We start from the raw sequence: 14,137 nt of genomic DNA, 5'->3' as shown, positions 1-14,137 counted from the left end.
AACTGGGATGTTCAGCAACTGTGTGGTCCATTTATCTCTTGACCTTAGTTTTCTTTTTTGTTATTTTTGTCTGTGACTCAAAGCTTCCTCTATGCAGTGGCAGTCTATCATTCCCATATTGTTATAATACAGGGTGTCCCAAAAAGAATGACCCAATTTTAACTTGTAGTAATATTGAGACAAATGTCACTAGGTAACTGAAACAGCACTAGATGTGATCGGCATGGTCTAGAGGTTCAGAAAAAATCTGCTAGATGTCACTACAAGCGCTGACCTGGAGTATGCAGCCAGTCTCATACAATATGGCGTCCGCGCAACAGAAGGTGTATTGTGTTATTGAATTTAGTCGTACTCAATCAGTGATCGCAGTTCAGTGGGCATTTCATATTTGATTTAATTCTAAGCCACCATCACCAAAGAACATTCAACAGTGGTATAAATAGTTTGAAGAAACAGGGTGCTTCTGTAAAGATGAAAGTCCTGGCCAGCCACTCGTTCCTGAACAAACAGTGGAACAAATCTTGCAATGCTATGGAACTTGTTATTCCCACAACTTGACTCTGACGATTTCATCTATCAGCAAGATGGAGCACCATCACACTGGCACAACAATGTGCACAGTTTCCTCAATGCCAACATGCCTCAATGTTGGATAGGGTGTACAGGACCGCAAGACCAGACTTTACACTCTTGGCCTCCTAGGTCCCCTGACTTAACACCATGTGATTTCTTCCTTTGGGGATATGTTAAACAATGTGTTTACATTCCTCCCTTACCTCGTGACAATGATGAACTAAAAACCAGAATATCAGCTGCTGTAGCTTCAGTGACAGAAGACACCTTACGCTCGGTTTGGGGTGAATTCGGCTATTGTCTAGATGTCGTCCGTGCAGCCAATGGAGAACATATTGAACATTTATGATGGACTTTTATAAACTTATGTCTTTTCTGAGTAATTTAGTATACAATTTGTTGGTGTTCAGCCCTTCTTCCTAATAAATAATTCTATTTAAAGTCAGGTCTTTTTTTGGGGGGGGGGACACCCTGTATAGTTGTACAGATAAAAAATCCACCTGCCCAGTGGTGGCATGAGAAAATACATAAAAGGGTATGAAAATACTGCATTATGTACTGCATTATATTTTCAAACATTGGTTACTTCCCATATCATTATTCTTCAAATGTAGACTTTCCATGGTTTGAATTTTGAGCAAATGTTTATACAAGCATTTTTTTCTTGTTTTGATCTAAGGAAACTTTCCCCAAAATATGTGAAAGTATTTTTGAATGGCTGCCACTTTTTGCTCCATTTTATTTTTGCAGCAGTCCAATGAGATTATTGGTATTATTATTTTGTTGGTTTCTTAATAAAACACAAGGGGTGGAAAAAATATGGAAACACACAAACACAACTCACTACATGCTTAATATGGTGGAAGAAAGCTGTTGGCATTTAAAACAGCTTCCATTTCAGAATGGATGCAGGCCCTGTATCATTTTTAAGGGAATCTTATACCTTTCGTTCTGCAAAATAGATGCAAGTTCAGGTAATTGTTATGGAGGTGGACAGCAATCACAGACCCTTCTCTCTCAATGATACTGAGATCTGGTAACTATACTGGCCATGGAAGATGCAACAATTCATCATTGTGCTCAGGAAACTGGTACTGGACAATGCGAGATGTGTGAACAAGGCCTGTCGCCTTGGAGCACAGCATCAGCATATGGAAAGAAACTTTGTTAACCTGCTCAACAAACACCTTTGTGAAGGCTATAATGGATAATACCATTCAAACTGTGATAAACCTAGGCACAGCAACTTGCTCAACAAACATCTTTTTGAAGGCTATAATGGATACAACAATTCAAACTGAAACAAACCTGCTACCAGTAACCTCAAACAATTTTACCACAAAAATAAAATCCCTGTTTATTTTTTTACTTATCATTACTCTGTGAACTCAAATTATAACCTTGTTGTTTTGATCATAAGCAAAAAATAACCATTTATGTCACATTTGTACCATTTTTCCCTCTTACCAATGATCTGAGCTTCCTCTAAGCTTGGAAGGTGGCAATAAGTTGCACATGCACATCAACTGGCCTGCTGTGTTGAGATTTCCATCCACAAAGTATCAGTAACTTTAGACACACCCAGTAACCAAGCTATACTCACACCATTCTTCATCTGTAGGAACAGCTTTTTTCTGTACTGAAAATAAGCTTGCATAAGAATGAAATTTTAATCAACATATTCAACAGACATGGAAATAGTGGAGAATATTTTTGTATTGTTCAGTCAAGATGTTCCTGGTGTGACACGTCCCATTTCAGTCAGTGTAGCTTAGTGGTAGACAGAATCCTCTTCTATTTGGTGATCTTTAGCATGTGTCCTATGCAGAGTGTTGTTTTGGTTTCCATGCTAATTCTATGCTATATCACACATCACCAGTTTCCACAAATGTACGCGGTTGACATCTTATATGTCACTGAACTTAAGTTCCTCTCATTTTGATGCTATTATCAGAGGGACATCTTGAACTGAATTTTCCTACCCTATACATATTGCACTGCTTTGTGGATGGTGTCCACCAAAAGTATCTGCAGTTAAGATCAACACTTCATTGATTTATGATGCCTTATTACTCACCTACCATCTTGCATATGACAAGTGGTCCAATGCGCACATTCACAATATACTTAATGTCATTATGGTTGGAAATTTCTATGCCATTGAGTATTAGGACACTCCATAAGTGCAGGAGTGTGAGAGGTTTCACATCATTTTTATGGGAAACACAGATGCCAACTATAAGAAAAATTAAAAGTACCTTTGGAGGGGAAAAAAAGCCATTGTGGAAATATCAGCCGTCAGATGGCAAGCCAATGCTAAGCAAAGAATGGAAGACCGGAAGGTAGAAGAAATATATATAATGGTTATACAAAGGAAAAAAAACTTCAAGACAAAATTAAGGAAAGGGAAGAGGAAGTGATGAAGATAAGACAGAAAATATGATATTGTTAGAAGTCAAACAGTGGAAGGTCCAGGATGGAATAATAACAATATTGTGAAAAGATAGACTGTGACCCCCTATATAGAGGAGCAATTAAGTTGCAGGCAGACACAATTAAAAGACTGCCATGCACTTTAGCTTTTGGCCCAGATGCCTTCCTATGAAATAGAAAATGCACATACATGCACACAAGCTCAACCCACACACACATGACCACTGACACTGCTGACTGTGGCCAGACTGAGACATAACTGCACCTATGGGAGCAGCAATTCAGTGTAGGTGGTGGGTGTAAGGAGGGAACCTGAGGCAGGGAGGTGGGGGGGGGGGGGGAGGAATAGCAGGTGGGATGGAGGGAAAGTGTAGTGCTGCTTGTGAGAGCATTCAGGGAGCTGGTGGGAACAGGGTAGGTCTGCTTGGTGCAGTTGGGAGGTTTGATTGATGGGAAATGGGGGTGGGGGGGGGGGGGGAGGAGAGAACAGAAAAGGTGAGAAATAGAGAAGGGAAAAAGGACTAGTGGGTTAGATAGCTGTGTTGTGCTGGAGTAGGAGCAGAGTATGGGATAGGTAGCTGGAGGACAAGAACTAGCAAAAGTTGAGGCCATGGGATTACACGACATTGCCGGGAGAATTCCCATCTATGCCATTCAGAAAAACTGGTGTTGATGGGAAGGATCCAGATGACACAAGCTGTGGAGCAGTCATTGAAGTGAAGCACATTATGTTGGGCAGCATGTTCAGCAACTGTGTAGTCTAGCTGTCTCTTGGCCACAGTTTGTTGGTGGCCATTCATGTGGACATCAGCTTGCTAGTCATCATTGCCCACATTGAAAGCAGAACAGTGGCTGCAGCTTAGTTTGTAGATCACAAGCCTGCTTTCATAAGTAGCCCACTTTTGATGAGGCGGGAGATGCCTGAGACCAGATTGGAGTAGGTGGTGGTGTGGGGATGTATAGGACAGGTCTTCCATCTAGGTCTATTGGATTGATATGGGACACGAGGCAAAGTCTTGGAAGCAGGGGTTGTGTAAGGATGGACAAGGATAACACATAGGTTTGGTGAATAGTGGAATATCGGTGTGGAAGGGTGGGAAGGATAGTGGGTGGGATATTCTTCATTGCAGGACATGACAAGGAGTAGTCGAAACTTTCGTGGAGAATGCAATTCAGTTGCTCCATCCTGGATGGTACTGAGTCATGAGGAGAGTGCTTTCTTGTGGCAGGATGGTGGGTATGTTGGAAACAATAGATGACTGGAGAGGGAGGGCATGGGAAATCTGTTTCAGCACAATGTTGGGAGGGTAGTTACCATCTGTGAAGGCCTCAGTGAGACCCTAGGTATGTTTAGAGAGGGACTGCTCCAGATGTGATGATCACTGTTGGCTAGGCTGTAGAGAAGGGGCATCTTATATGGAAAGGGTGACAGCTGTCAAAGTGGAGCTATTGCTGCTGGTTGGTATATTTGATATGGACAGAGTTGACACTAAGCATTTATTTCACTGACTCTCCACAATTCGTGTTCCTTTACCAAACAGCATCCTGCTCATCATTGTTTATGCCATCCCACCTTCCTCTACACTAACATTCCAATGCCCATGGCTTTGCTTCTATTAAACACTAGTCTACTAATGCTCAACTGACTCCAAACCTAAGATCATCTTCCTGATCAACATGACCAACTATATCCTTGCCCATAATTACTTCTCCTTTGAAGGCATCAGCTACAGACAAATACATGGTACAGCATGGGCACCTGCATGGCGTCATCCTATGCCAACCTATTCATAGGCCTTCAGAGGAACCTTTCATAACCACCCGGAATCCTAAAATCCTCATCTGGTTCAGATTCATTGATGACGCCTTTGGGGTAGGACAACCTATCCACTTTGCTCCAGAATCTCAATACCTTCCCCTCCAACCCAACAAGGCACTTTCTTTCATGTTGACGTCCACCTCAAGAACGGCTACATCAATTCCTCTGTCCATATCAAACCTTCAACCATTAGCAATACCTCCACTTTGACAGGAGCTACTCATTCCTTACCAATAAGCCACTTCATCTGTAGTCATCACATATTCAGTGATGAGCAGTACTTCTCCAAATACACCTAGGATCTATACTAGGCACTCACAGACCAAAATTATCCACCCAACCTTTTACAGAAACAGATAACCCATACCTTGTCTCCCCAGTCACTTACCAACTCCCACATACCCACCACCCAGCTACAAAGGAACACTCCCCTCATGACTCAGTACCATCCAGGACTGGAGAAACTCAATCACATTCACCAACAGTGTTTCAGCTACATCTCGTCTTACCTTGAAATGAAGAGTATTATATCCAATATCCTTCCCATCCCTTCCACAGTGGTGTTCTACTCCACACCAAACCTAGCAATTCCCTTGTCCTTCCCTACTCAACCTGAGCTCCTAACACCTCACCTGATGGCTCATATCCATGGCCCAATTTGGTTACAGGCATCTTTCATCCCATCAAAGGCATGGCTACTTGTGAAAGCAGACATGTGATCTAAAAAAACTAAGCTGCAACTATTGTGCTGCTTTCTGCATGGGTTGGACGACTAACAAGCTGTCTGTCCGCACGAATGGCCGCTGACAAACTATGACCAAGAGACAGCTGAATATGCTACCCAACACAATATACTTCACTTCAATGACTGCTTCACAGCCTGTACCATCTGAATCCTTCCTACCAATGCCACCTTTTCTGAATTATGCAGGTGGGAACCCTCCCTGCAATATATCCTACATTCCCTCAATCACCATGGCCCCAACCTTTGCTAGTCCCTGTCTTCCAATTACCTACCCTCTTCCCTGCTCCCATTAGAGCACAACACGGCCTTCTGTTCCACCAAACCACCCACCAGTCATTTTCTCGTTCTCTCCTTTTCCAGACCCCCCCTCCCCTCCCCCAAACCTCCAGACTGCACCTAGCAGCCCTGTCCTGTCCCACCCACATCCCTGCATGCTCCCACAAGCAGCATTACACTTTTTGCCACCTCACCCTTCTGTTACCTCCCTCTCTTCCATCTCAAGCCTACACCTTCCACTCAGTTCGGATTGCTGCTCCCATCAGGCATAGTTAGAAGTCAATCCAGCCACAGTGACCAGAGACAGTGGTCATCTGTCTATGAGTTGTGCTTGTGTGAATGTGTTTGTGTTCTCTACTTCAGAAGAAGGCATTTTAAACAAAAGTAAAAATGTATAACAGTCTTTTCATTGTGCTGTCTGCTACTCTCTGCTCTATAGTATGCCCTGTATATGGTGAGCGGCAGTCTATCATTTTCATAACAGTATTGTAGGAAGTATTTGACAGAGCACTGAAAGATGTAAGTTCAAACAAAGCATGTGGAATAGATGATAGTCCCACAGATTATTGACATCCTTGGAAGAATTGTCCATTACAAAACTATTCCACAAACTATGCAAGCTATAAGAGTATTGTCAGAGTTCGTGTAGAATGTGATAAGGCAGATGATGACAGGTGTGGATAATACTGAACCATTATATCATAAATCATGGTTGCAAAATACTAACATGAATATTTGCAGAAGAGTAGGAAGATTGATAGTCAACTTGGGCAGGTTCAATTTGGGGTCTGGAGAAATGAAGGAACTCTTCGGGCAATACTCACCCTACAACTTATCTTAGATGATAGACTAGATTTTATGGCAATTGCAGATTTACAAAAAGCTTTTGACAATGTTGATTGGAATACACTCTTTGAATTTTGTCATGGTGTTTGGAGTAAAATACAGAGGACAAAGTGTTATCTACAATTTGAGCAAAAAAGCAAGCCACAGTTATAGCCCATAACCTTGACTCACTTCCTTCTCACGTGTTGACTGTTTGATGGCAGTTGTGAACAATGGCAGTAGTGTAATCTTATTTATGCAAAAGATGCCAACAATCTTAAATTGTCAGCTTGTGTATGTGATGCTGACATAAATAAATGTCTATAAATAATTTAGGAATAAAGGAGACAGCCGGCCGCTGTGGCCAAGTGGTTCTAGGCGCTTCCGTCCGGAACCGCACTCTGCTACGGTTGCAGGTTCGAATCCTGCCTCGGGCATGGATGTGTGTGATGGCCTTAGGTTGTTAGTTAGGTTTAAGTAGTTCTATGTCTAGGGGACTGATGACCTCAGATGTTAAGTCCCACAGTGCTTAGAGCCATTTGAACCATTTTTTTAAAGGAGACAACTCTCCAAGTAGTAGAAGTGTTGAGTCATTGGCAGACACAAAAGAGAACAAAAAGTTTGCTAGCCTTTGCACAGATTGTTTAATAAGCTATAGTGCACATAGAAATGCACACAAACAGATCTCTGCTGCTGCACTGTGTGTTTGTGTGTGTCTGTTCTGCATTCTGCCAGAACTAGCCCTACCATATAGATACAGGTCTGATATTTTTGAAATTAGACAAGAGTTGATGTACATCATTTGCTCTGCATTGCACTTCAAAGTGGTTAAACACCCAAAATTGCAGTAATGGATTTTATAAATAAAGAGCTTTAACAGTCAAAGGTGAATGACATTTTTCTAAAAGTTTTGTGTGATCAGGAACCCCAACTGAGAAAAAATAATCATAAATGGGCATTGTAATGAAAAGATGTTATAAGATAAAACACCAACAAAAGTAAAACGGGTTGTGGAGCGTTGTCAAATTACATCAAGCATTGCTAACAGAATTAGATTTGAAAATGAGAACTAAAAATAGAATAAGTAGTTTGCTATTTGTACAGCAAAATAACTGCCAGTGAAAAAAGTAGAAAGGATATGAATTGTAGATCAGCACTATCAAGAAAAGTATTTCTGAAAAGGAATATTTTGATAACATTGAGCATAAACTTGTAAAGAAGTAAAATATGGATAGTAAATGGTTCAAATAAAAAGAGAATAGAAGACTTGGAAATGTGATGCTACAGAAGAATGTTTAAAATGCCGGGGATGAGATCATGAGGAGCTAGAAACCATAGAACCTGTGATGACTGTGGAAGAGGCCGCAGGGATGGTCGCAAAGGGGCTGTGACAATGGCAACTAGAAGGCTGTCTGTGACAGGGCCAGCAAGTGAATGGGCATCGATGCTGACAAGGCTGGCAAAGACAAGAAGGCTGGCCACAACAGGGCTGACAATGTCAGGAGGGTCAGCTGTAACATGGCTGACGATGAAAGGATCTGTGTGTGCTGGCATCACATTCAAGGTCTGGCTCACTGCCAGAGTGACATCTGGTATAGAACTCCATAAACAAGAAATGGGATGTTGCTCTTCACAACTACATTGTAATGAACTTGATAGCAGGTGACCCAGTTTGCCACTAAAACTACTTGATGCTATGTATGAAGGCTGCAGAAAAAATTGGAGATGCTGAATGGGCCGAATGATGCTCTGCAGCCGGTCCCAAGTTGCCCAAACCATGAATTGAGGGGCTGGAGACAACAGGAGCTCTGGTGAGTGAAAATATGCTGCACGTGAATTAGAACCTGAATGTACACAGAAATGCAAAAAATTCTCAGACAGACAACAACAAGCAAGAGACTGCACCTCTGGAAAAAGACACGAATGGATCACCCGAATTACATAGAAGAGAGAACATTGTTAAGAATTTTCATCTGCTGAGATGGCAAAGGAACACCTACCAGAACTGAGACAACCAAACAAATTAACACAGTTATGGAAAGCAAGAGTTAACAGTCCATGTCCAGCACTCAGTCGACACACTTGCACTGTAGTAACGCACGAATGTTCCTGGTGTGGTACAAAGTTGGACACACATGTAGGATTTGAATGTAGACTGACACAACACAAGGACATGAGTACCCTGCTCCAGAAAGATGATTGTACACAAGCAAGATTGATGAGCTTGAAAAACACATGAAAAATAGGGAAGGATGAAACCCAGCTCCAGCAAAATGAATGAAGGCATATCAGTGAGCATTGGAACACATATATAGATGCAGCCTCATTGTCCTTACCTTGTCCAGGCGCTGCCACCCATGGGAACAGAACTGGCAATGACTGCGTCACCTTGGTGAAATGCAACACAGCTTTCCAATGATGGACTCAGCATGACAGAGGGGAAGTGGGTTGGGTGATGGATGATACCAGGAACTGGCATAGCAGCCCCTTCCAGAGCAACTGGGGAACCATGTGTACCGGTAGGCACTGGAGATGGCGAATCTTGAGCAAGCACCCTACTGAGAACCCACATGAACTATGATTGTCACACCATCACGAAATCATTATCCTCATTGCCAACTATAGTAACACTTGGCCAAGAGGTGTGCAAAAAGTGCAAATGATCAAAATGCATTGAAGTAATAACTATTTATTTATTCATTATGGACTAACATAGTACAGCTGTGGAAGATGAAGGTTCACATTTGAGTACAACTGGAATGTCCTTCTGTAATGGTGCATAGCGGAGGCCACAATGGCAAAGACCAGATCATCGGTAGTGGTGATGAGTTGAGGAAACTGGCCTTACAAAGTGTCTTTTAGATGCAGTGGCTGTGATTTTGACAGAGGCCACAGGTCCAGTGTAGTGGGACATTCCAAAGCAGCTGACATCTGCCTAGTGGCTGTGATCCTAGCGAAGGTGCAAGAAGGTATGTCTGATGGGTGGTGGCAGTGGCAGATATGGTTTGAAGTGTAGCCTCAGGGGTGGCTGGTTGTTAGTCTGGAACCCGGAGCTGAACTGGCCATCGAGGGGCTGAACGGTGACCTAAGGACTCATCAGCAGAGGAATACCAGTGTGGTGTTATGTTGACATGTGACCATGTGACACAGGTAGGTGCCTGTGATTGCCACACTGTTTACTGCAATCAGCACACCATGTATTGGCACAGCTTGCACCCCAGACAATGTGGCGGCTGCATGAAGCTTGGCGATAAGCAAATCTATGATTCTTCTGTTGACCAACAACTTCAGTGTATTTGTGCTTGTGCTGACCAAAATGCAGTGCCCAGCCCTGCATATACTACAGACACCTTTAGGGAATATGTGTATTGCCGTGTAAGCGTAAGAATCCCTAGGCCCCTGACAAGACATATGCTAGATGTCCTATTATCAATTTAACACAATATTCTTATTGGACATGTCTACAAAATGAATTAAATGTCACAAATCTGAAGAAACAGAATTCAAAGCTTATCTTTTCTGTAACTGTAATGCATCAAATTTTATTGTCACTGAACTGTACAAGCTATCCCAACTAAAGATCAAAAGAGCACACATGTCTCATATTTGATACAATTCATGCATCACCTTGATCCAGAAGTTTAAATAGGTGTTAATCACCACACACTAAATGAAACTTAGCACCCAAAGTTTCTTAATGTCAATGGACAACAGAACACACACTAATTGATACACCAATACGCAGATAAAAATTTCAATTTGGCTTGTTTTCGACATACAAATATATCTCATTGCAGTCATTTGCAAACAGGAATGCTTGTAGAATCTTTCCTATTCCTGTTGCTCCATAAAAATATCAATACGTATTTATTCTGCAGTAATGAGTATGAATATCCAGTAGTGTGTAAAATCAGAAACTAAACTTATGTAGAGGTGCCTCTACAGGAAAATTGTAATACTGCTGTAAACTAAGCCTCCAGTTTTACATAAACGTATTCCACACAGCAACAGTTTAGCAGAATAAAACAAAATATTGCATCTACACAATTGTAGCTTTTCTAAAAAGTTGAATTTGAACACCATGTAAACACACAAGTTAGTTGGTATTGTTTACAGAAGTGGTTTACAATAAGTACGTTTCTATCTTTCAGTTCAGTCACCATCCGTGAATGTTTTCTTTTGTGCTGTAATCTACAGGTTAAGACAGGTTATGACTGAATTTAGTTTTATATAATTCAGAACATGAAGAATGATTAAATAAATGAGGAAAGTAAAATGATAAATTGTAATCAAAAGAATATATCAGTATGTTTGTAACAATGCTTTCATTTGATGACCTGTACATGTAATGAGTGATTTGCTGTCTGATTTCAGAACACTAAACAGCGTAGTCAACTGGGCTGCAGTGCTATGTATCCATTGGTAATTCCTGATCCATGTATTAGTGAAATTGTACTGGAAGAGCATGATGAATTTCTGATCATTGCTAACAAGGGGTATGTACTTTAGGATTCTGCAGTGATACTGTCTGTTTTAATGTAAAAGAGAGGTGGAAATTTCCATAGTCATATAACAAGTTCAGACAAATAAAGACAATCATACTCACTTAGCCTTTCCTTTGAAAAGAATGTGGCCAAATTCCTTTCCTCTTATTTCTCAATCTGATATTGTACTCAATCTCTAATGATCCCATCATTTATGGGACATTAAACCCCAAATCTTCCTTCTTTTCATGAAATAACATTTGCAACCAATTGGAAATGAACTGTAAAAGCAGCTCATCAGAAGAGAGGTACTAACAATCTCTCCACCCCCCCCCCTCCTCTCTCTCTCTCTCTCTCTCTCTCTCTCTCTCTCTCTCCCCCCCCCCTCCCTATCGGTGTCCTTTCACTCACCTTTCTTTTTTTCCTCTCTCTGTCTGTTTCCCTTAGTTCATGCCAGATAGTAAACAAAAATGTTATCATTAATTACAGATGCTATTTCTGTTTTTAATTATGCACATATCAGTATAAGACGACTGGCATGTTTTCAGACTTATTTCCTTAAGTTGACAGCTAATCCATGATTAACAAGGAGCTACAGCAATTCACATATAAACTAGTACAGTACTTATACAAAAAATATCAGAATTTTTATGAATAAATGAAATCTGATTCCATTTATATAAATTGGAACTTACAGTAACAGTTAAATAATTTAATGACAATGTGCCTCGAGCTAAGAGTTTTAGGGACGCAGACCACTATACACTTTTTGAATATAATTACAGTCACTTATGCATGTCTTTTGTTACAGTTTCTGGGAAGTTATCAGTGTTTCTGAAGCAGTTGAAGAGGTGCGGCATGTCAGCAATGCCATCTTAGCTGCCAAAAAGCTCCAGGATATGGCTCAGAGCTATGGATGTGATGAAAACATAAGCATAATTGTTGTACGTTTCTATAACCTTGGATCTGACATGGACCATTTGATGAGGGAACTCAGGCATACTATTGGTAAAACAAAGCAGCGGTTTTCAGTTGACAGTGACAATGATGTGCCAGTGCATACTTCATGTCAGAGAACACTATGCAGGTCACAGGCAGCAGATGCAGGTTGTTGCTGTTGTCAAAGTGTTCCAGACCATTTCTATGGCACTGAGTGTAACTTGCGGTATGGAAATAATGTAAATAATGAATGCACTGACTCTCATATTCTACCTGAAACAGACAGATCTTCACCCAGTGGGCAAAGTGATCATGCTAACAGTGACTACGTGGGAAGAAAAGTGAGTGTTGCAGAGGGACGAGATGCAGCACGCTACACGCAGCAGTGGAACAGTGGTGTTAATCGAACTATGCCATTTTCGAAGGGAAAATTTCAGAATACTGTGCCACATCAACAGTCTGTTTTGATGCATGAAAATGGTACAAAGAAAATTTCTGCAGTAGGTCCTACTATAGAAAGGAGGAGCTATAGGGACAGCAGGAGGAGTAATAGTGGTGTTCTCAAAGCAATCCGTGCCAAAGTTGACATGTATTCCAATGGTCATCTTGCAGATGGTGAGGAAGATGAGACAAGTTCTGAAAAATCAGGCACACAACTTTCTGAAGAACAGTTCAAGTGCTGGGAGTACATGCTTGAACAAAACACTCAACTACTTTTTGACAAAGAACTTGACACACTTTCTCGTGGTTTTGTTAGAAACTGTGGACTAAGGGCTGCCAGTTCAGCTACATTGCTAGATCCTTCCTGGCCACAGCATGCAACATCCTCATTTTGCCAAGGTAAAGGTCTTTCTCACAGCAGTCCTCATCTCTCTGATAGTGCTGCTCCTTCTGGATCTATTGCTCCATTCCTGTCTCGACATTTTGGTAGTGCTAGATCTTTTAACCCTATCAGTAGGTCAAATAGGTTTGGATCGTGTAGACAAACATTAAATGGGGGACCAAATGCTGCTTATTTTGGCAGTTTACAGAGACTAATGCCATATAATCTAGAATATAACTTTGCTGTTATCCAGGAACGAGGTGCAAATCAGGACTCATTGGAAACAGACAGCCGCATGCAGAAGTACTGGGATGTGGCAACTACTGAGTTGTAACTGTAAAAGACTGAATTAAAAATTTCCTTAAGATAAGTGTTACAATTCATATAATGTAACAACAGGTAGGGTTTTGTAAATATTAGCAATCTGTACAAAAAATAATTTTGTAAAATAATAATGTCAAAATAAATGCCTTCATAGAAATTTCTTGTGATATAGGCCTTTACTGATTAAGTGTAAAATACATTGAAATTTCTGATAAATATAAATTATCTTCATCGTTACCCTCAGCCTAAGTCTTTGTTTTATTTTTACTTTATCAAAACCATTAAGTGGTCACCTATTACATATTTGTACATTTTTACCTTTTTAAAGTTACTTAGCTGATTTTTAGTTCCATAGATTATATCCGTAACAAGTATTAAGATTGTGGAAAATATTGGTTGTACAACAGTTACACATGTCTCATAAAAGTTAATGTGTTTTAATACTTATTTACAAATGTACAAATACTTATTTAATCAGTTTCTGTTATTCAAGAATTCGTATTTGGCGTAGATGATCACGCCAAGAAAGAGCTGATATTATCTATGAGTGGCAGTCAAATGAAAACCGAACACCTGCTGCAACGGGACCATGGAAGGGCTACATTCAAAACTAATCACCACTCATGTTAAGACATTTAGCCCAATGGGAGACAAGATGATCAATTCCTATTTCATACAACACGGTCAGCTGCTGACAGATCCACAACGCCCCCACCCCTGCACTTCCTCGTCCAACTGAAACTGACGTCCACACGTCTTTCTTCACGTTACCAAAAATGTGGAAATCACATGGTGGAAGATCCCGGCTGTATGGATAATGTTGCAGTGTTTCTCAATACAACATCAAGGGGAGTTTCGAATCTTAGTAAAATGAGTTCCTCAACCAGATTGCTAAA

The 14,137-nt window shown here is 40.9% G+C and overlaps 1 protein-coding gene across 1 annotated transcript in view; it reads left to right on the top strand.

Moving 5' to 3' along the window:
* The window catches only part of LOC126235283 (protein phosphatase PHLPP-like protein), a 405,833-nt gene extending 392,435 nt beyond the window's left edge, over window positions 1-13,398 (top strand). The window contains exons 15-16 of the mRNA XM_049944008.1: window positions 11,046-11,167; window positions 11,967-13,398. Of these exons, the coding sequence (XP_049799965.1) occupies window positions 11,046-11,167; window positions 11,967-13,251 (1,407 nt within the window). The 3' untranslated portion in view covers window positions 13,252-13,398. The remainder of the gene's footprint in view (window positions 1-11,045; window positions 11,168-11,966) is intronic.
* Window positions 13,399-14,137: the final 739 nt, after the last annotated feature.

Source organism: Schistocerca nitens, chromosome 2 (assembly GCF_023898315.1).
Source record: "Schistocerca nitens isolate TAMUIC-IGC-003100 chromosome 2, iqSchNite1.1, whole genome shotgun sequence".
NCBI classification, from domain to species: domain Eukaryota; kingdom Metazoa; phylum Arthropoda; class Insecta; order Orthoptera; family Acrididae; genus Schistocerca; species Schistocerca nitens.
This window is presented reverse-complemented; position numbering and strand designations above follow the sequence as displayed.